Source organism: Lepisosteus oculatus, chromosome 15 (assembly GCF_040954835.1).
Source record: "Lepisosteus oculatus isolate fLepOcu1 chromosome 15, fLepOcu1.hap2, whole genome shotgun sequence".
NCBI classification, from domain to species: Eukaryota; Metazoa; Chordata; class Actinopteri; order Semionotiformes; family Lepisosteidae; genus Lepisosteus; species Lepisosteus oculatus.
Window position 1 is genome coordinate 22,681,813 of NC_090710.1, and position 22,522 is coordinate 22,704,334.

General features: G+C 36.2%; 2 protein-coding genes across 8 annotated transcripts in view; one reads left to right on the forward strand and one right to left on the reverse strand.

The window, feature by feature from the left end:
• Positions 1-720: 720 nt before the first annotated feature.
• The window catches only part of gabra5 (gamma-aminobutyric acid type A receptor subunit alpha5), a 29,758-nt gene continuing 7,956 nt past the window's right edge, over positions 721-22,522 (reverse strand). For all 6 annotated transcript variants that reach the window (XM_069178725.1, XM_015364326.2, XM_015364324.2 and 3 more), the window contains 5 exons: positions 20,978-21,060; positions 9,057-9,200; positions 6,804-6,956; positions 5,948-6,159; positions 721-5,482 (listed from right to left, as the gene is read on the reverse strand). In XM_069178725.1, coding sequence (XP_069034826.1) covers positions 5,180-5,482; positions 5,948-6,159; positions 6,804-6,956; positions 9,057-9,200; positions 20,978-21,060 — 895 coding nt within the window. In that variant the 3' untranslated portion in view covers positions 721-5,179. The remainder of the gene's footprint in view (positions 5,483-5,947; positions 6,160-6,803; positions 6,957-9,056; positions 9,201-20,977; positions 21,061-22,522) is intronic.
• Positions 7,524-22,522, forward strand: part of gabrb3 (gamma-aminobutyric acid type A receptor subunit beta3) — a 111,876-nt gene continuing 96,877 nt past the window's right edge. Inside the window, exon 1 of one of the 2 annotated variants that reach the window (XM_015364320.2) lies at positions 7,524-7,977. In XM_015364320.2, the coding sequence (XP_015219806.1) occupies positions 7,850-7,977 (128 nt within the window). In that variant the 5' untranslated portion in view covers positions 7,524-7,849. The remainder of the gene's footprint in view (positions 7,978-22,522) is intronic. The other variant, XM_015364322.2, reaches the window with a different exon arrangement.

The following is a 22,522-nucleotide window of genomic DNA, read 5'->3' on the forward strand; positions in this document are numbered from 1 at the left end:
CTACTGTACCACAAGATGTTTAACTCTAAAGTTGCAGAGGAGCAGGGTACAGAACACAATTCAGCTTAGTGACACCAGGTCCGGATAGTGTTGTATGTATAGTGTTTTAACCCGGTGAGAATAATGAAACAACAAAAAGGAACAATAAACAAAAAAAAACGACTGACAACATTTAAAATAATTTTGTGTCATCAATACATTTTTGATGAGGTACTGTACGTCCTTCGTGTACTGCTACAGAACTCAGAGTATTTGACAGCGTGCTGAATATCTTCTGATCTACGTCTAATCGTCATCAAGAATGTGCTTGATGAATGAGCTAGGTTTTGGAAAGGAGGTGCTGCAGTCACACTGTAAATACACTGCATGCATCATACACAAAAGCCTTTAAGTTGGTTTATTTCTTTGATAACCCATTTATCTCATTGGCAACCCAATCTCCTGGACTGTTATTTGTTCCAATATCAAGTGATCACCTTTTGGAGTAAACTTAATCATTATACAGTACGTGGCACCCATATAATTCTAAAATAAAGGATTAATTGTGTAATTATACTGTATACTAATCTGTATATACTGTTTGTGTGTATGCATGTGTTTGTAGTGACTCTTCCACTATGAAACAGTATCAGGCAGATCAAAACTCACACTGTATGGTATGCACTTGCTGAATGATTTTACTCTTTAAGTGGTTACCAAAAAGATACGTAAAAAAATCACTTCGTGAAAAACAGTTGTTCTTTATTAAAAATGATGCCTCACCACTTACTGTATATGATAATTGGCTGAAAAAAGGGAAACAAAACTAAACATAAACAAAATGTTACATTTGCAAAATAAGTGCTTAATATCTTGTGTTTGCAGGCCTTTGGTTTGTGAAAGGCAGAAAGATATAGATTTTGCAGATGGAACCATCTCATTCTGTGTGTGGGAATCTTGGCTATCTCATTGGGGTTCATACCAGGAAAGGAGCCAAAATAAGGCCAGGATTAAATGACCAACTACTTTAGTTTGTCATGGGGAAAAAGACCATTTAGAATAGCCAATTCTTGCCCGATGTCTTTAAACAGAAATAGGAGCATCTACTGAAAAAAACATAAAAGCAGTATTTAAATTACATACATTAAACTCCTAAGGTCTTACTACAGGGCTCCTTCCTGATATTCACTATAATTTGGAAATGTGTGAATATGAAAGTTTTTGGAGTCTACCATAATAACATAATGTCTTGAATGTTGGATGTGTAAGGTTCTACTATATGTACAGTACATATTAATATTATTCAACTAACAATGGGCTGCCATTGTGGAAAACGAAGTTTCAGAGCACAGAAAAATACCACAAACAGCATATGGAAACACATTGCTTCATGAACTATAAGATTCATTTTTAAAGGAAGATTTCACAAAAGAATGAAGATATGAGGCTCCGTGTATGTTCTACATGTAAAAATGACATAATTGGAAATGTAAATATTTGAGCAAAACACAGCAGAAGATTGTATCACAAAATAATTCACTCCCACTCTGTCCAGTAGACTAAAAACCTTTCAAGAAAACAGCAAAAAGGCAGGGATGCAGTAATTTAGTGCCATCACAAAGATCTTAGGTTGCAGTACACAGTAAGTGCTCACAGGATGATAAATAACAAGTTTGGCAGAAGTAGCTCCTTTAAAAACAGATAGGTCTAAGATGTTTCTTTCACACTGCAGGAAGTAAACAGTGTTGTATTCCTTCCATCTCATACTCATTCGGGTCGGGGTGTTTGTTTTTTATAATCCAAAGGGAAATCGATAAAGCATTCCATTTCTTCATGGCAACAAAAATAATGCACTTGTATTGAAAACGATCATAATGTTAGAATCATGATAAAGTACTTCTTAGTCCAAAAGTCCACTTGGAAAGTCTGTAGGTCCATTAAAAAAAAAAACAGAAACTGTAAAGTTGTTTTGCTTTTCTGTCCACAGGAACACAATGAAAAAGAAAAGTTTCCATTCAGCTCCAGCTTGTGTCAAACATCCTACTGTAGGTCCATTATGAATAACCGTACTGTGCTGTTAAGTTTCCAACATTATCCCTTAAAAGGACTAATGATGCTGGGGCGGTCATCCAAATATTTCCTTGGGTGAACAGACAGGGTTTAAGAAATCCTTGGCAGTTGTTTCTTGATTAATCTGACCTTATCTTTATTTGCACTGTGCACATATTTAACTGATAACTCTCCAGCTCAGTAACCTTCCCATTTTCTTCCTTTTGGGATAGTTTGCAGCACAAAGATTTCCTCATAATACATACTCACCTGCAAAGTGTTGAAAACATCCAGCAAAATAAAACATGGGATATGCTCAGGTTACATCATTTTAATTTTTGTGTTCTTATTTTGCTCACATGACATGTCCTGGGCTTGATACATAAAACATACATCAATAAAACGTTTTTTTGAAAAGGTAAATGGAAGCCTCAATTCTCAATCAATTCATTTTATCATTATGCCTCTGGAAGAAATGGCATACAAAGTAGTTAAGAACTCTAGCTCGTCTTGCACAACTCAAATGCTAAGGGGGAAACATTTTGTTTTAAAAAACTGAAGACCCTAGTTATGAAATATATCAAGCATTTTATTTATTGCTTTAGTAACAGTTAGAGAAAATGGACTGCACATCAGCTTACCGTAAATTAACAATGCAAAAACATTTTTGGTGAAGCAAGCTTCTAGATGCACTTTTCAACTTACACACTCTTAATTTAAAACTTTGAGAGCATCTTTAAGTTTTTTCTTCATGCTTTAGGCTTAGTTTTTTTCTGCTTCACTTTCATTGTATTTTAATTTTACTGTAGCTCTTTTGTACCTAACAAGAGCTACAGTATAGATTCTGAGCCATGTAGTGTATGCTTCAGATTTGCAATTTTGAGCTTGGCATCACACAGGATTTCATCAACAAGTAGTGCTTTACTGGTGTGAAATTAATTAACCCTGGGTAAATTGTCACCTGAAACCACTGAAAATACAAAACTAAGTGAAGCACTTCTTGTACTGTATGTCCAAATCATTGATACATACAGCCAGCAAAATGTCATTACAATAGTTCACCATGCATACTGGTTACTCTGATTTTCCAGGTAATTTTTCAAAGACAAACTTCTGGAAAATAAAATTAGATCCATATTCAACAGTAAAAGTCTTTCATATTCCTTTCTTTCGAAATTCACTATTTTGAACTCCCAATTTGGCACGGTTAATAGCTGCTGTTACACGCAAACATATCATAGACTACTATATCGAAGCTGATTGACATGAAGCTGAACCCTACTTGTTGAGATTAACAAAAAACAATTGACTATTATGTGTATATGTTGGTTCTTTCTCAATAACCATCTGGCTGGTGTAGTCAACATGACCTTTTCCCCTGATTTTTTCCTCATGTAAAATTTCATGAGTTTCAGAACACAGTTTTCAATGAAATAGAATACTTTTAGGTAAAACCAGCTTCAGTACCACAAAGATTACAGTACTTAGAGCAAAAAATAATAACTGCACAGAATTGAAAATCATTTAAACTTGCATCTACATTATATGGAAATAAGCAAAAATGTACAACAGTTAAAAAAACTGAGACTTAAATTCTAAACAATCCCATATTATTGATAGTGAAGAATTGATATAAAAAGCGATACGTTCAGGTTTAGCTGTCAAAATCTTAAATTTCATCTAGATATTGAATACATAATATAATGCAGTCCTTGCTCACGATACGCAGTAGCTTGCATTTTTGTTGCATAATCTGTACATTATCTCTCTTATAGGTTCTTCCTACTTTGTCCTGTAGCACTCTCGGGTTCACATGGGTCTGCGCCCTCGCCAGTGCCACCTCAGGTCAGCCCCCCATTGCTGCGGGCTTGAACCTGGGCCTCCGGCTGTGGTCCCTGCTATTCACAGGGAATGGCGGTGACGTCACCGCGCTGGTAAGCCAGCTCGCAACGCCTCTAATGTCGGCCGTATGAGTTACACTCTCCCCTGCTTAATTTGCCGTCCTTGGCGAAGGGCTATCCCATCCCACTGCTGAAACCAATGTAGCACTTTCGGGTTCACGTGGGCATGCGCCCTTGCCGCTACCGCCTCAGGTTGGCCCCCCACCGCTGGGGACTTGAACCTGGGCCTCCGGCATCACTCTACAGGGACCCAGCCAGCTGAGCTAAAGGGAAATCTCCCTGCAGCCCGACGGCTGTGGTCCCTGCTATTCACAGGGAAGGGCGGTGACGTCATCGGAGTGGTAAGACAGCTCGCAACACCTCTAATGTCGGCTGTATTAAGATTTGGAATTTAAGTACAAAACATTGTTCTGTGATATACTGTACACTCAATTAATCAGATATAAAATTATTTTTCTTTGTTCCGTTTATAACATTTCATTTTTCTTTACTTGATGGGAATTTATTTTCATACTTTTGCTAATTTAAAAAGCCAAATCTTAAAATTAGATATAACAAATCAAGAAATCGTTTGCTTTTGTTTTTTAATAAAATTGTAAAAATGTCAATGATAAACTTTTAGCTCCCTCTGTTTTTCAAATTTCTTGGATTGGATGCAATATGTGACAATCAAAGCTTGCAAGAATGGAAATCTGACAATATAGGCAAAACATTGTGTGGCCATTCTTCTTCTGTCGCTACTGTACTTCTTAAAAGTTTTTTTGTGTAATCTTAGTTCACATGACTTTCTAATCCACTCTTAAATGCCCTTTTTACAGTATATGTGAATATATAAACTCTGTGGTCATTAAAACCTTAATAAAACAAAACTATTCTGTATTGCAGTTGGATCTTTTTCATTTTTGTAACATAATGCATACCAACATTTTTAATGACTGTTACTGCAAAATGTTATTTGGGTGTGTTAAACAGGTGATTTAAAGAATATTTCCTACTTTGCAATGATAAAAATACTTGCTGCGTTGAATAAAATGCAACATTCTTTAAGAAAATCTAGTATATTAGTATAGAAATCGTCAAGGCAAACATGGCAATATTATTCCATATAGCTTTGATCATGCAACTTAAGAAAACAAGTAAGGTTCTCCAAACTTGATTAGAGTAAGTCTTCAGTGCTTGGCATCAATTTCTATGGCAATCCTGTTGTTGTACAATATGGCTGAAGTTCAGGAACTGTAAACAGAAGCACTTTATGTAGGGGTCTCGGCTCCTTTAATAACTGGTTCTCGGTTCAGGTACGTGGCCCAGTATACTAGGTTGAAAGTCCCAAACAACACTGGGAAAACTATCCTCGACATCTTGTCAATCTTGCTGACACTGTTGTATGTTTTTTTAGGGTCTGGTGCCTTTACTTCAGCAGGTTTCAACTGTACCGACGTGCTGTTTGAAATAGTGGAAAGAACAGCATCCTTTGTGATGTTTGGCGTGTAGCTAACTCCTCCAGTCGGACATGCATTGTTCGGTTTCTTTGAAAGTGCCAAGGGGTCCTTTTTCTGTATATGACAAAAAGAGTAACATAAAGTAAACAAACTACAGTTGAATTAATATGGTAATAGAAGTACTGGAGTAAACCTACTTTAAACAATTCTCACACTAAGCCGGGAAAACCGTTGTCTTAAAATACTGTACATGTGAATAATGTCAGCGAGTGACTTCCTTGTGGAGCATTCTGGAAGAACATTAGGATAATCAGAATGTGTGAATAATCAGAATTTAATATCTTTTCCATGCAATGAACATAACCACATAAGGGTTCATAATTACTGGAGTGTAGCAGCTGTGCTTCAGATGCAGTACCTGAAAACAAAGTACATATCTGACACAAATGTCATAAGTTATTTTGTTTTTAATTTCAGATACCAAACTACTGTAAGCTACTCAATATAATTATACATAAACAGAAACATACATTTTCTGTTTTCTAGTGTATGGAGAGAGAATTTAATACTAAACTATACCTTAGGTTGACTTGCTTCAAGGGCTTTTTTCCCATCCCATGCCCAACTTCGTTTGGTGAAGTAGTTGACAGTAGCAAACTCAATTAATGCAGAAAAGACAAAAGCATAGCACACTGCTATAAACCAGTCCATTGCAGTGGCATAAGCAACTTTAGGTAGTGAGTTGCGAGCACTAATACTGAGTGTGGTCATTGTAAGGACAGTGGTTACTCCTGAAAAAGAAATGTAATGTGTTTAATTAATACATAATGCCAGCAAAACTGACATGACATACTGTAAGCTGATCGAAAGATTACGAAGGAGAGTAGGCCATTCAGTCTCTAGCTACTGTTCAGGTATTTTGTATTTGTTTCCTGATCTAACAGGTTTGTAGCTAATTGATCCAAAGCCTTCATCCAACCATTTCTTAAAAGAATCCAGGATAGCTGCTTCAACAATATGATTGGGTACAGTGCAGTACATTTTGAAATAACTTTTAGAAATATAGGAAAACAGTGAGAATACAGTATTTGAGAATGCACCCTGTAATAACCTCAGCTGAAATCTGGAAATAGATTTGCCATTCTTTAAAAATGACTCATGACTGTTAACCCATTATTATGAATAATGCACAGACAGCATCATGTAGATTTATTAATTGAATCACTGCAACTGACTTATAGTACAACATAAACACTGAACATGATTTAGAAACTGGCTTAAGATACTGCTGCTTCTGCAGACATCATCTTTGTCTAGACACGACTAATGTTACTCTTACTAATTATAACTAGTCATAGTAAAAATAGCTACAGCAGTGTAGTATTACAGTAGATGTAACAGTACTAGTATGAACAGTAGTAATAGTAATACTTACCAAAGACAGTTCTGGCAGGGACAGATTCTCGGTTCAGCCAAAATGAAACCTGGGACAGAATGACTGTCATAATGCATGGCAGATATGTTTGGATGACAAAGTAACCGATTTTCCTCTTCAGATAGAAATGTGCCATCATAACAGTGTATTGACCTGAAAATAATGGAGCGAGGAAATTACTCGATAGTTGCAGCATGGAGAAAAGAACAGGTCCAATAGAGCATGAAAAATGATGAGAGAAAACAAATTCCCTTAGAAATCCGGGAGCTTATTAAAACATTTAGGTAGACAGTGCCAGCGAAATTAAATTCAATGGGGATTTCAAATTCTGTAAAGGATGCCCTTAGGAGGTAACAACTGGGGAATCAGAAATTGTTGGTGCTGAAAGAAAGCTGTGTTATAAAGTGCAGCCATATCATATATAAACTAACATTTAAACAAATATTTTTTTTACAATTTTCAGGTCATATAAGAATAATAATAATATTTAAAACAAAGGTTACCTAGTTGAACACATGTATTTCAAACTCAAGAGTGTGACAGTTAAAACATGAAAGAAACATTAGGGAGAGAGAGAGAAAATATTCTGTTAACCAACTGAAGATTGCATTTTGAGCTTTTAAAAAATCCTTTCTAGCCCTCCTCTGTAGAGTCTGATAAACTACAGAAAATCCACTGATGACTGCTGCTTTCTCCTAGCAAAATCGGATTTTTGTATCTCACTAATCCCTTGTCACAATCTGCATCCTGCAGTTTGAAATCCACGCTGCAGAGTACTGCTTCACTTCCTGACGAGATTCATTTAGGGACATACAATCTTGATGTTAAAAACTGGTAATTAATGGCTTAAAGCAAATAAAATACTTGGAAGGGGATTGAAAGGACCAGAACCAACTTTCTGATTTCTAAGCTGTAGTCCTAGAACCACAATGTCTTCCATGTGTGGGTTCCTCCCTACACGCACCAATGACTAATACTCACAAATCTTATTCAACGGTGGGATGCCCATTAGAGGAGTATAAATCTGGATTGTTTGGTTTTGATGCATGGAGCCTTATGGGATTTTAAAAGGAATGAAAATGTACATTTGCTGGATATTCCTGCTAAGGGTTTTCAGTGTTTATGGCGAACTTCCATTTATTGCCGAAAACAACGCAGCCATGTTGGTTAACTGGTGAGTACGTGTATCTTTTTCTTACCTTAAAAACCCTTTTGTCAGTGGGATTAAAGCATCAAATGTTAATGGATACACAGAGGAAAAAAAGATATGTTGCTGAGAGTCATGTTTTTCTACTTTACAGTAAATAACTACAATTTCAAAGAACGGAATTTATATACACCGGAATGGTCTTGTTTTTTTTAACTTGTATGCTTTGTCTTTTTATCTTACTATACGTATTGAATTTACAGTACTTGGTAGTCAAAATGTTCAATTATCTCACTTTCTGATCCTGAAGTTCTTTCTTATCCCTTCCTAGTTTAGTAAAGAGGGTTTATACCTCAGCTTAGGGCTGCTAAGTAAAACCCTGCAGGTTCTGAATCCTGTCAGAGGTTGGTGATAATGTACAAAAGGTCAGATAGACTTTCTTACCCATGCCATTTAAGTGCAGAATATTTGTACCGCCTTCTATACAAAATATTAAAATAATTCCTAGTACTTTCATATACCATTTAAGGTTTTGCATATTTTGCATAGCACAACCACAGAAAAGAAAGGAAAGAACTAGAACAGAATGTTACAAGACAATTACAATGAGAAATCATTATGTCTAAAGATGTTGGTAAAGTCCTAAGCAAAGAATTTATTAATAGAAAAAAAAAATCAACTTAGGTACATGTCTAATTGCATGCACTATAAAAGCACACACTGATATGAGAAACCTGTATCTTTAATAACCTTTCATCTCTGAGAAACAAAAGTGTATTACTGATTTATGTAACAGAATTAAGCAGATGTCTTTATATCCCACGTGTCCAGAACACGTTATCCAATCCCGATAAAGTGACATCATGTTCTAAATGCTCAAATACTATGACCGTGCATTTGGATTAACCCTAGATTTCCAACGGCTCAAAGTAGGGATAAGACATGTTTTTTTTTTCCCGAGTGGACAGCTGGCAAATTATGTTTGCTGTCATGCTGGCATGGACCCAGATTCTAAAGATAACCATATGTACAGTACTTGCATTCAATGTTAATTTTGTGTAGTTTCAAACTGTGTGTATAGACATCTTCAGTAGAGCATAACAAACCTCGACTTGTATAGGTGTCTTCAGTCCCTGCTGTTTGTCCGATTAGATGGTATTGGTTCAGTCTTGAACTATCTTCAGCCACAACCACCGATTGGGCAGCTCCATCTGTCCAGGTGTAAACAACTTCCGAAATCGGATAAGCATCTGTTAAATAAGAGAAGGAATGAACCATCATAAACAGATCAGTGAAGGTTAACATATTTTCTAAAGAATTTCCATTAGAAATGGGATGCCAGTCCATCGCAGGACACACACCTGAAGACCTGACACCTGTTGAAGGTTCCACAGCTGAAACGTTATGTCTCTTTTCTTCTAAGCATGGACTAAAACCTTTACCTGGCCCTTCACAGACAAACACACTCACAACAGAGCCAGTTTTACAGAAGCCAGTTAACCTACCAGCATGTCTAAGGACTGTGGGAGGAAACCAGAGCACCTGGAGAAAGCCCACATGAACATATGGAGAACATACAAAATCTATGCTCACACCACCCCAGGAACTGAACCTACTGTGGGTCCCCAGCCCTGTGAGCAGCCACTGTGCTGCCCTGGATTGGGGTCCCATATAGTTTAAATCTACAATTAACCACCAAAGCACAAGCACAGAAAAATAAAAAGGTGCCATAGTGAAATTTTAAAAGCAGTTTGATAGACCACTATTAAGATTTTTTCTAACATGATTGTTTTTTACTTTGAAGTATTTCTATTTTTAAGAAAACTAATCTCAGGTGAGTTAAAACATTCACCAGCAGTAAATCTTTCTTTCTTTAACCGTGCTGAATATCTCACTGTTTGAACAGCAGTGTCTCAGAAAGCATTCCTTGCTTCCCTTTCTCTAATGTCATTGAAATTCTACAACATGACTCTAAATGAATCACAAGAGCCTCACATTATACATGCAGAAATGAACAAGCAAACAAACAAAAACGCCTTTCACTCCATTTAACAATTAGCATTCCTATATTTGTCTCTAATCACTATCAAAACAGAATACTGTATGTCCATTTCCTTCTTCAAAGAATTTTATATATGTATTGTGCAGTTTTCCAGCCTCTTCAACATTATGGTCAGTTCTGACTGCTCAGAATATGGTGGAGAAGGGTAAATGGATAAAAGAGAGAGGGGGAAGAAGGGTAGTTCCCCACCCACTCTTTCCCAACAATCTACCCTTGGCTCCCCACCTTTGCTATGTTTGCGTTTTTTGTACAAGCACAGCTGTGAAGAGCAGCCTATGATCAGTGGGTAAATCCATAAAACACAGTTAAATAGAACAAAAAAAAAAAACAGTAGGAAATGAACAACAATGGAACATCAGTACAGAACTCCAGAGTCAAAACAGAAGGCATGCTGATAATCTCTAACGCACAGTATAGTGTAATATCTTTACAAGCCTAAGAGGAATCTTAAGTCAACCGGAAATTTCAAGGCAAGGTGCTACATACAACAGCAATACTCTTTGATATCTAACAGGACAATTGGAGGAAACTCCTGAACAATGTTCATTCTTGTTCTGCAAAACAAAAGTGCAATCTGTGTTAGCATCTATTCATATTGCAGTGCAAGTCCTCCTAAAATAATAGGAGGCTTTAACAAAACTGTGGAGGCTTAAAATGCACCAACGTGCTCGAACACGAATAATACATCAGTTTCCTAATGCAGCAAGATAAATGATAGGATTGACGTAGCTCACTACTTCTAATCCCACCACAGGGGCATCAGATTTGAGAAAAAACTATGGGAAACATTGAAAACCAAACAAGAAAAGGATGGAAACCTGTCAGATCTTAAAATAAGCAAATGCCAACTGCAGTAACAACTGAAAACACAGTTCAGGACTCCAAGGATAGCTTCAGAGAAAAGCCTGGAATTTATTGACAGTAGATTTGATTGAATAGTATTTGGTTTGTGTCAGTGCTGGAATATCAAAGGGACATGGGGATTTTAATTCAGGTGGCAGATGATCAGCCTTTAAACCAGAAATCACCTGGATGACTCCTTTTTTTATTGCCTCCAATGTTGACATAATTGAACTGTGATTTCTTGTAGAGACACACAAAGGGATATGAATTCTAAATGTTAATTTTATTATGCTTTTTGAAAATTCTATATAGCTGATGAACTCTTTAATGGTCTTTTTAGGTACTGTAAGTGCACTCTGGCTGGTCTATACTTTTCTCTGCAGCTGTATTTCAATGCCAGGCAGCAAAACCCACTGAATCTGGATAATTACAACCTTATGAACAGCTTTTAAAAACATGTGAAAAACATTTTTTCACATTTGTAAAGCATTTAAGGCAACCTTGGCTTGATGTTTTATAAAACTTGTATTGTAAACTGCAGGAAGTGAGGATCTAAAACATCTTACTGTAAATGATTTCAGTCTAATGCATATTTCTCTGTGGTACAATGTGAAAGGATTCAACTAACAGAACTAAATGGATTTGGGTTGCCATAGAAATAGTATTTCATACAGTCTTAAAAATATGCACATAACCCAACAGCAGTATTGTTTAGAAATGGATGGCTAGTTGATTCTAAGAATTCATTAACTCTGGGTTTCTCCTTGGTATCAACCATGTTTTAAATCCTCCTAAGGTCACTAGAAAAAAATATTTTAAGAGTTTTTAAATATAACTCTTATATATGACAAACAACCTTCCAAATACAGAAACTAACTATTTTGAGCCATCTTATCACAAGACTGATTCACTGAACATTTCTCAAATTCTAAATTCTTTGTCACAAATTATATGATTGTGATCACAGAATACTGATTTATTTAAAAATTGTATAATAGGTAATGTAGTTCAGTAAATATTTAATACATGATGTTCTAATCTATCTAACAGCACATAACAATCTAAAAGCAGTTTTCGGGCTTTGAAGTTGTAACAGCTAGGATAATTCTGGCCACCTTCTTTATATATAAAGGCTATGGTGACAAATGCTACTGTACACTACATACTGTATGAGACTCCCAAAAATAAGCTTTATGTCAATGTACTGGGAATTATAGCATTTATTAGTTTTGACCTGACAGTCCAGCAGAGTTTTCTGTTTTTTAGCCAGGTTGGTTATTACAACAATTAATATAAAACATAATTTTACATCAGAAAATAACACTACAGTAGAACTGTCCAGTACCTTGAATTTGAGCCAAGCTATACGATTTATAAGAAATACATCTAAAAAACCTTCAGTGATCATTAAATCTCTAAAGTACACAGTAAAAAACCAATACAGTTTTACTACATAGAGAATTTAAGCAGGATCCGTTAATTTTGCATTTAATTACTCTGTAAGTTTAATTTCCATTGCTTCCTGGATTCTTCACACTTCAAGAAAATGCTATAATCGCAGAGTGGTGCAGGGAGGTACATATTAAATACAATGGAAGCAAGATTAACACAACTGTAATCAAATGTAATTCTGTATATATTTTAAATAGTTGCAGTTTTTAATAAATTGTAGTTGTATAAACTTGATATATTTTCTATACTGGAATGAAGTGTGGTGGTGTCTTAGCCTTTTGTTATGAACAGAATCTCCATTTATTCAATTCTGTTGTTAGGGTAACTTTATTCAGTTCCAAGTCCTCATCTGTCATCAGTCTCTCAGCGCAAAGAAAAAAATTGTAATTGCTACCTATTTCTTCACTCTCCTCTTAAATCTTCAATTAGATCTTCATTAGCCTGTCATTATAATCTGTGTAACTTCAGTTTTTTTTTAACTTGTCCTTAAGGTTCATCCCTCTTAGCACAGGGATTAGTCTAGCTGCTCTTCTTTGAACTCTTCATTAAGCCATAGGTCTTTATGTACAGTACGTGTTAGTGTTTGTGTCAGTTTCAGATTATGGAAAGCTTAATTGTGAGGAGTATTCCATGTTGGGTTTAACATTGCAACAATCCATGTCTACAGTAAAACTACATTATAAAAAAACACATACAAAAAATTATTACATATTGATTATATATAAAATATATACAGTACAACATTTTGCATTGCCAAAGCAATGAAATGTCATAACATCGAAAACCTTTTCTACCAGTTGCCCTTCATGTGTTTATCTTTACTTTTGTAGGCCCCAAATTATTAACTGACATACAGTATATCTTCCCATTCTGCAGGGTATTCTTTCTGTACAAGTCCCTCTGCCTTTCTTTGAAAATCTTTGAACTTTTCCATTCTTATAATGTTTCTAATTATTTAAACATGTGGAAGGAGAAGGACTTACTATAAATGCACAAAAATGTACAGAAAATACATTTTGTTTGAATAATATATATGGTGGAAGGTTAAAACAAAATTTCAAGTTGTTTCATACATAGGGCTCTGCCTATAGAAGATGTTGGTCTAAAGGTTAGTCAAATGCAAGCTTTTCTAGTGAAAAGTTAAAATATACAGTACATCAGTTTATTGTACAGTATGTGCAAAATAAACACGCTCCAAGCAATTCAGTCCACTGATTTCACATTATACAATAGCCTTGTATGTACAGTAGCCTTTTGCCCTTTCCAGCTTCCAGTGGCTTAACTACTCTACAGTACTTTCCAAATGAAAAAGTCTCTTAAGTCAGAGACAATGTTTTTTGAAAGTATAATACAAAACAGACTCTGAAGCTCTAATAATTTTTTCATTGCTTTCACATTTCAGAATGTTACCATAACAGCATAAGGTTATAAAAAACAGGAGCCTGTTTGATAGGGATGAAAACAGTAGCTCAAACATGTATTTACAGACCTCTGCATTACACTCTGTTGCCATGCTACCTTGTAGTCATACTGTATGTAGAAATACAAGTGACAGGGACATTTTACAATATGCGTGATTAGAAACTGATGAGGTGTACAACATAAGACAGTGATAGAGATGTTGAGGTAATTGCAGATAGATTGCTATTAAGTTTAATATTTAACCACTTTTGGATGATCTTAGTCAGACTAGTATGAAGTAGAACCTTTTCTACTTTCAAGGAAAACAAAGAACCAAGAAGAGCCCGTTGATTACTGAAGGCAGTACTCCAGCCATTTAAAAACTACATAATTAAGCTAAAGAAAGCAAGCACATTTAAGGAGTGAGCTGGTATGACATTAACTTTACCTCATTCCTGATGAGGAATTCTTTACATTACCCTGTTTAGGTTGTAGACCTTGTCCAGTATATAATTATTAGGTGCCTCTGAAAAATTATTATTATTAGCCTCTAAAATGAAGCAAATGAAAGTTCACATTTAAGGTCTTGTCTACAATCAAGGTTGTAACAGAGTAAATGGACAAAAGGGAAAGGCGTGGGTCTGTAAAGGCTGGGATTTTGCATTGCAAGGATGGTACAGTTTATCCATGTTTAACAGTTTTACAGTGGAAATACTCACTTCTGATTGCTGATGTTAAACAAACATTGATTCATGTTTTATTGTATAATAATGCTTTTTATAGCATCATACCATTACATTTGAAAAGCAAAGGGAAGACAAATGAATCAAAATAGCCATACTGACATACATTGTAATACAGTGAGGAATGTACTACACTAAAGCACTGCAGTTAGAGGAATGTTAGAAGAATGAGCAACACCTATAGTTTGCACATTTTCATGCAGGCTCAATTAAGTGGTCTTGATAAACAGTCTGCTGTACCAGCATTGAAGTACTGTTAAACCAGGACTGTGCTGCACTGCAGGCTTTCTAGCATTTCCCATACAGTAAATAGCATAGTGTAAGCAAGCTTCTTTCTTACCACTGCAGTGCAAGTGATTTCAACAGAGCAAATTTTTGAAAGAATACTGTACATACTGTAGTCTTGCAAAGGGGCAATGCTTTACTGAAAGCCTGTAGAGTATTTTGTACTGATCAGCTTTTGTAGAAACTGGTTTGCTTTGAACAATTAGTTACCATGTTATAGAACAAGACAATCTGAACAAAACCAAAAATAAATTGTATGCAATAGTGTATAAACCAACAAATTAAAATATGCATGCTATGTAAATAAAATACTATTAGTTATATTCAAGTGCAGCAAACAGCAAATAAGTAAAAAATGTTGAAACATACTGTAAAAGGTTATGTTTAAGTCAGAAGAATAAGATTCTCTGTAGCAATACTAATCAACAAAGCTGTTACATTTTGTTACTATTCTGAGGATAATCCACTACTGCAGCATATGAAAATGGACCTTTAAAATTAAAACTAGTTTTCTTCATTTGATTTTAAAACTACCTTTACTTTAAAAATTGAAAGGATTAATTAAGGTTTAATTAAGGATCTTACTTAATTCTTAAAATGAATGGACATGAAGCTTTAACCCCATACTGTATATACTCTTACATAGTAGAAATAGGGCTGACTTCTACCATGCACAGCATTTAGCCAAAGTTTATTTGTGCAAGAAGAAGAAAATCCTCTTACATAGCCTTATATTACCCTTAAAGATCAGTACCCACAACACTTAATCTTGTTTACTCCTTAAATGCCAATTTAAAAAGGCTATTTGTTTAAGTAGAAAAGAAAATATTGAAGAAACGGTCATTTTTTAACTCCAAAATTGTACTTGTACTAGAATGCATTTATAAGGGTTTATAAATCAAGGTACAGTAGCATTATTCAAGTATTGTGTACGATTCTGCTGCTCCAGAATCACTCCTGAGAAGATCAACCAGATGCACTCCCTGATTTAGAAGAATGTCTGACACTAAGGCTAAAAGAACTGACCCATTTAAGAGCAGAGCAGATTACAAGGGCCCTCTCTTTCAAACTTTCAAAGAAATGACGATCCCTCCTCAGAAACAGGAACAAAACAAAAAGCAAAATAGAATATACTGTATGTAGAACTGCATTTCCAGTAAAACTGAGAAAGGGGGGGTATTTCTTTATGCAAAGGTTTGAAGGAGTTTGGAACAAGCCACCCACTTTGCTGAAGCTGATAGTCTAGCCTCTTTGATGAAACAGCTGGATGAATGCTATTGCTATGTTTTTAAAAGCTAGACTTTTTTACATAAAGGTATCTGAACAAATTTACTATTCTTAAAAGTACAGCAACTTAATCAAATTAAGTTGAACTTTTTTAAAATATTCTTTACTAAAATCAGGTTAGTAAGTGCCTCAATAACTGGTTTACAGTCAAATATCTATTGCCATATCCCAAGGGAAGTGGGTATATCTAGAATTTAGAATCTAGAATAGGCATATAACCCTGTTGCATTCTCCAGATAAGGTGCAATAGCCATGAGATGGGAGACTGAATCCATTTGTGGGTGAAGCAAAGAAGCAAACAGTGTTCAGACAGGCAAAACTGAAAGTAAACTCAGTCCAAGTGCCTCATAAGGCAGGTGATCAGGTACAGTAGGTCAGAACCAATTATTCATGGGTTTAAAGCACAGAACTTCACGAGGACAAGGATTGTGCCTGTGATGATCAGCAAATTTCTTTTATCACTGGGAGGCTTTCACAAAATTGCAATGTACTGTTTTACTGTACACATCTCCGATTTCAACTGGCCCTGTTGGTGGTGGATATGTTTGTGTATGCTTGCGGTCTCTGGATTGAAGGATAGCAATTGAGGCTGCTATCTGTAAATGCACTGGAATAGTGATATCTCAATGAAGTTAACGAGGACGTTACAAGAAAGTTAAACCCAGAGTAACAGCTGTACTCAGGACTCTTAGAAGTGAAAATGTGGCATCTCAGGTAGGTCTCTGGGTCCTGATTCATCTGTTCCATCTACCCATTTGTCTCTGGAGAGCATCCCATGGATAAGTTGATCTTGATCCCCAGACATCTACAGAAGGCACACCAAAACCTGCAGACGAACTGGAGGGCATGGTTGGAGGTGATGTAGAAGGGGAACCCACACAGGCGAAAAACCTCTTTCACAAAAATGTAAGCCATCTGAAGGGCAGACAGAGCTTGTGTAAAGGAACAAAATGGGAGTCTTTTGAAAATTGGTTGGCCATGCTTAAGTTGATGCAACAGCCCCAGGGACAAGGAACACCAGTTGATGAAAGCTGCCGAAATTAATTACCATGGATGCTGAGGAGACAGTAGAGGTTGCAAGTGGCTGGCACAAAATGATTTGAGATAGAACAAGCTGCAACAAATTTATCAACATCCCTACTCATATTAGGCCACCAAAAATACCCGCTGACGATTTGTATCCGGCAGTAGTAGGAATGAAGAGTTTATTGGATGGAACATTTGAAGGAGCAGGAACAGAAACCTTTGCTGACCTCACTGTCTCTTCAACCATTAGCACCAACATTCTGAAATGTGCTAAGGATCCACCATGGAGTTGTCCTTCAGAAAGCATCAGCCTTATCGTTCTTTAACCCGAGCTTCTACAACATGGTTTAACTGAATCATGAAGATAATAAATCCCATCTCACCTGCAAGGGCTTAGTGTTTTTGCCTTCTCCATACAGGCTAGATTTTTGTAGGTTGTGAAGTAACTTATTGCCCACATCATAGCTCTGCACAGGTACTAAGAGCCTCCTGGAAAAATAAGCTCAAGGGTGAAGAACCCTCGATGGACAGCCCTACTTCCACATCCAGTTCGAAATGCTGCAACAAGGAAGCCAATGTAAAGAAGGGCTCCATCTTGTCAAATGCTTGCAGGTCTTTGGGGGACCACCTGCCCTCATGAGGAAACTTCTTGGAAAAGAAAGTGATGGGAGCCGATACGACATCCTAGGGATGCAAAATGATAGAGAAATGTGGTACCCCAGAAATGTGACTTTGTGAACGTCAAACTTCTAATTTAGCGAAAAAATGTTGTTGGCATTGCTGATCAAAAAACACTGCCTAACATGTAGAATGTGAAGCTGAAGTCATCATTGTAGACTACTACTAGATTCATGATTGAGGAAATCCCAAAAGATGTTATTCACTAAGTTGAAACACTGCAGGATCATTACAGATTTCAAATGCCGTGACAAAACATTCCTTATTCCTGGAGCTCGTGTTGAATGCTGTCTTCCACTCTTCTCACTCCCAAATTTGCACCAGGATGTAGGGTCTTCCCAGGTCAATATTAGATCATTTTTTTCTGTTTTCTCGCAAGGAGAAGAAAATGGAAAGGAATATCTGTTTTGACAGTGATGTTGTACAGTCCACTGCAGTCTATACATGCATGAAGGGTTTCATCTTTCTTCTAGAGGAAAAAGAATCCAGCACTAACCAGAGATGAGGATGAACAGAAACCCTTCTGGAGATTCTCCTCGATGTGTCTCTGCATGGCCTGTGTTTTGACTGGAGAAAGTGAAAAAGGTGACCACTGGGAGAGGATGTCCCTGACAAAAGAATAATGAGGCAACCATAGGGCCGGTGAGGTGGCAAACCCAGTTGAATTGTGGTTTTGGTGCTCCAGCCATGGGAACCCAGAACCAGCAGACTGAGAGTAGAGGAAACACATAGCATTGAAGTTATTTTGGTGTACATGGTGCTGACTGTGAGGTGGAGAGGGCTGATCTGTTTTTTGACACCACAGATTTTCTGCCAGAGTGAGACTGGCCCTTCCTATTTGCATCAGTTCTTCCCCTGTGCATGGATTAGAAAACACAGAGGTCTGTCCTATCTCCTCTCGGGAAGGCGACTGTCCAAGAGGCAGTGCTGCAGCAGAGGGCAGAGCTGGAGCTACCTGACGGAGCGAGGGGAATGCCTGCTGCATGTTGTTCATATTAGTGCACAGGTTTTGTACTACATCCCTCAGCTCAGATACACTAGCCTCCTGAGAACTCCAAGCATAGCGTGACTGGCCAGCACTCAGTGGAAATCTTTAGAGCCCACTGGATTCATATATGTACTGTAGCTGTCATACTGTAATGCTGTTACACTCAATTGATCAAGTGCAATGGCCATGAGACAGGAGGCTGAATCCAGTTATGCCTAAAGCAATGAAGCAATCAGTGTTCAGGCTGACAAAACTGAAAGTAAACAGTCCAAGTACCCAGTCAGGCAGTCAAAGGTTGGAGCCAGTTAAGCACAGAAGAAGCCACAAGGGGAAATCCGAGAGATTGGTCAAAAAATGAACCAGGGTACTCAAAGCCAGGGAATAAGAAACACAGAAGGGAGGGGAAAATAAAGGCGAGGGGTGTAATTTTATGACAGAGCAGGGAATACTGTCATCACAGAGCTTAAATCAAAGAGCTTAAATATGGTGAACAAGGTGAGTAATTGTTTAATTGCACACTGGTACTATAATCCATTGACCTGGCCTCGTTACTATAGTAACCAATGAATTAACGAAGTGATGGTCCTGGAGACAGGGATGCTTGGGGTGAATACACCAGAATTCACCTGAGGATGAGAATAACAATGAAGTCATAGGTTAATAACCCTCTAGATGTCAAGTCCTGTCATTACTGGTGGCATACTGCTGGCTCAATAGAGGCGTCAGCCAGGATGATCTCAATAAACAAGAGTAAAGTTCACTTGGAACTCTTGGTACAGTATATTCCTCCATAAATCCTTTTCCAGCAGAATCGTCTTCAAGCAATAATAAAATACACATATGTCCAATATCAAAAACTCTGGTTTTTCAGAAATTCCACTAATCAAGGAAGACCTACTGTAAAACATGTTTTTTTCTTCCTCTATTCTACTGTCAAAACACGGAGCACTTGTATTGATGTACTGTACCATCCATCAACAGATAATATACTGTATCTGTTGATGTCCTACTGGCAACCTCCAGCATTAGAAAGGAAAGCTAAAAATATGAAGATGTAAGTGTTTAAGAACCACAGCAAATGCAATGTACAGTTTATTAAATATAAAACCTTACAAGCATGACATGAAAGCAGATAATCCAGTCTTTCATATTTTACCCTACAAATCCCTTACATTGTCATTAAATTAAAGGAAGCAAACAGGACTAGTACATCTCCTTTATTTCATTTTTTGGCCATTAAAGGTTAATTTTGAATAGATGACTGTATATAAAAGCTGTCATGCAATTTGATATTAAAAGCATTTGCTTATTTACAGATTATTCTGCTTTTATTTTGCTTATTCATCTGACTACCAATCTTTACTCAGAAAGGCAGTATATTTTGTGATTTTATGAAGGAGAGAAAATTATGTATACTGTAGTTGGTTGTTATTGATGTGCATTTGCATGGCTGACCAAGATGCATCTCTTCTTTCCACCCTCAGCTACTGTATTTGATGATGTCTGACTGCTGAAAATACTGTAAAATGGTATCTACAGTATTTTAGTGCAATAACCAGTGATACTTAGCCTATGTAGATTCAGCACTGGGTTTAAGAAAGACTTGCAGCAAAAACACCTGCAATAATTAGGGCAACAATGACAATAATAATAAATTACTGTTGCAACTGCTTTAGCAGCTAGTTGCTGTTTCTATGGCAGTACCCACAGCACTTGCATTCATAAGATCAACAAGAGCAACAATTAAGAGGACAAAGAGAAAAAGAAGCCAATTTTTAAACAGAAGTCTCTGCATTTATAAATGGGAGCCACCTCTCTACGTGAGAATGTGCATTCTGGTGGACATCTTCTTCAATTGCTTATGTGGGTAGTTACAACTCATCTTGATGGAATAGTAATCCATGCCGGAGCTGAGACCAGGAAATTAAGCAGTGATTTATCGATTAACCATTCTTTACAGTCAATTTGTGTCAGCTAAATTATATATCAGATGACCAACTCTTGTATTGATGAAAACACATTCTTTAAAGCCTTCAGTTCTTCAGTTCAGTCAAGAATAAAAAAATATTTAAACCGAGATTAGTTTTTTGTCTAATTCTAAATGCTGGTTAGTCATTACCTTTCATTAGTTTTCATAAACTAATGTAAAATAACCTTAAAATTCCTTAAGAGGTTTACATTGTGAACTCTTAATGGTGTGTAACAAATACTGAACTATTTCTTAGTTACTATTAACATTTGTTATTTTCTGTAGTTACTTACAACTCCCAAACTTCAGAGGGCAGGCATGTGCATCCATTGGGAAATCTTCCAGCTGCATAGGACACTCAGCTGATATTGTCAACCTATAATAATAATAATACATTAATTGACAAACATACATAATAGGTATCATTTCATGCATCCCTGAGACAGGACACAAAGACTAAGGAGGGGAAAACAGGAGTACTTGGAGAAAGCCCATGAGCACAAGGTTAAAACATGAAACATCCACAGAGGAGCTGGATTTAGGATTTTGTTGGTTTACATCATTACAGATAAATTGGTCTTTAAAAAGTGTTAAACTGTATAGAACAATGTAACTGAAATACATTAATAATTACATCCCTATCAAGGCTTTGAAACTACTGTAATACTTGAAAAAAGTCCAGACTCTGTATCAATGTGCTCATGTACAGTAGATTGTAGTTATTCTTGCTACATGAGCCTCCCCATGTGGTATGAAGTGGTAATACCTCATGAAAACCTTGAAAAACACCTTAGTCTTCCATTATACCTTAAAAAGCTGGTTAAAAATGGATACACCAAACTGATATAAAATATATGGTTATTCATTCATCAATCCATTGAGTTTTCCATGTTGTGTGATCTTTAAATCACATATGTTGAGCAACATTTAAAATGGATGTCTAAAAACAATTCATGCTTAACAGTAACAATAAGAAAAACAGCAAACTGTTTTAATAATATACTCAATCATTTATTTCAGCACACATACTATTCATAATGTAAAATTAAATTTCATAAGAACCCTCCTAAACCCATGCAGAACACATAGAAGAGATACATGTTGCAATGGTGCCATCTTGTGTAACTTGTGAATATGACACATTGATTTTTTTAAAGTGTTAATAGCAAATCATATCTCTAGCACAACGAAGTTCCAAAATTAAAAACAGTATTAGACATTAAAATAATTTATGTAACTATCTTTATTGTTATTATCTATATAGTCACACTCACATACACATATTCATCATTATAATATTAGAGCAGATATTGGAGATCCTGATTTCCTTTCTTTCACATTTGCTCAATTTGCTGAAATAAACTAATAACTTACAGTACAGGAAGGGCATAAATATGAACAGGTTTGAAGCAGATTGCATTTTAACAATACAAGGACATGCAAAGCCTGCAGAACTGTATCCCTCTGAAATAGTATATGTACTGTATATAAAAATAGTATATAAAATAGTAATAGTATATAAAAAGAATACTGTATTGTATTCTTATTGCAAGAGGCTTATATATTTAGAATTACTGTACATGTTTTAAATATTTTCAATAATCAAAAACAACTACCAACACACAGGAGGTGCAAAACAACTAGAGTATGATGTTGCAAATAACTTTAATTATTACTGCCACTACCCTGCTAAGCATTAGGCTAAATATTGTCATTATTGATGAGTTTAGCCCCTTCTACAACATTAAAATTTAGAAGAGCTAATAACAAGTAATTGTTAAAGAACCCATCTTAAAAACTGGTTTTAGTACAGTCAGCCATATATCAAGTTACCTATT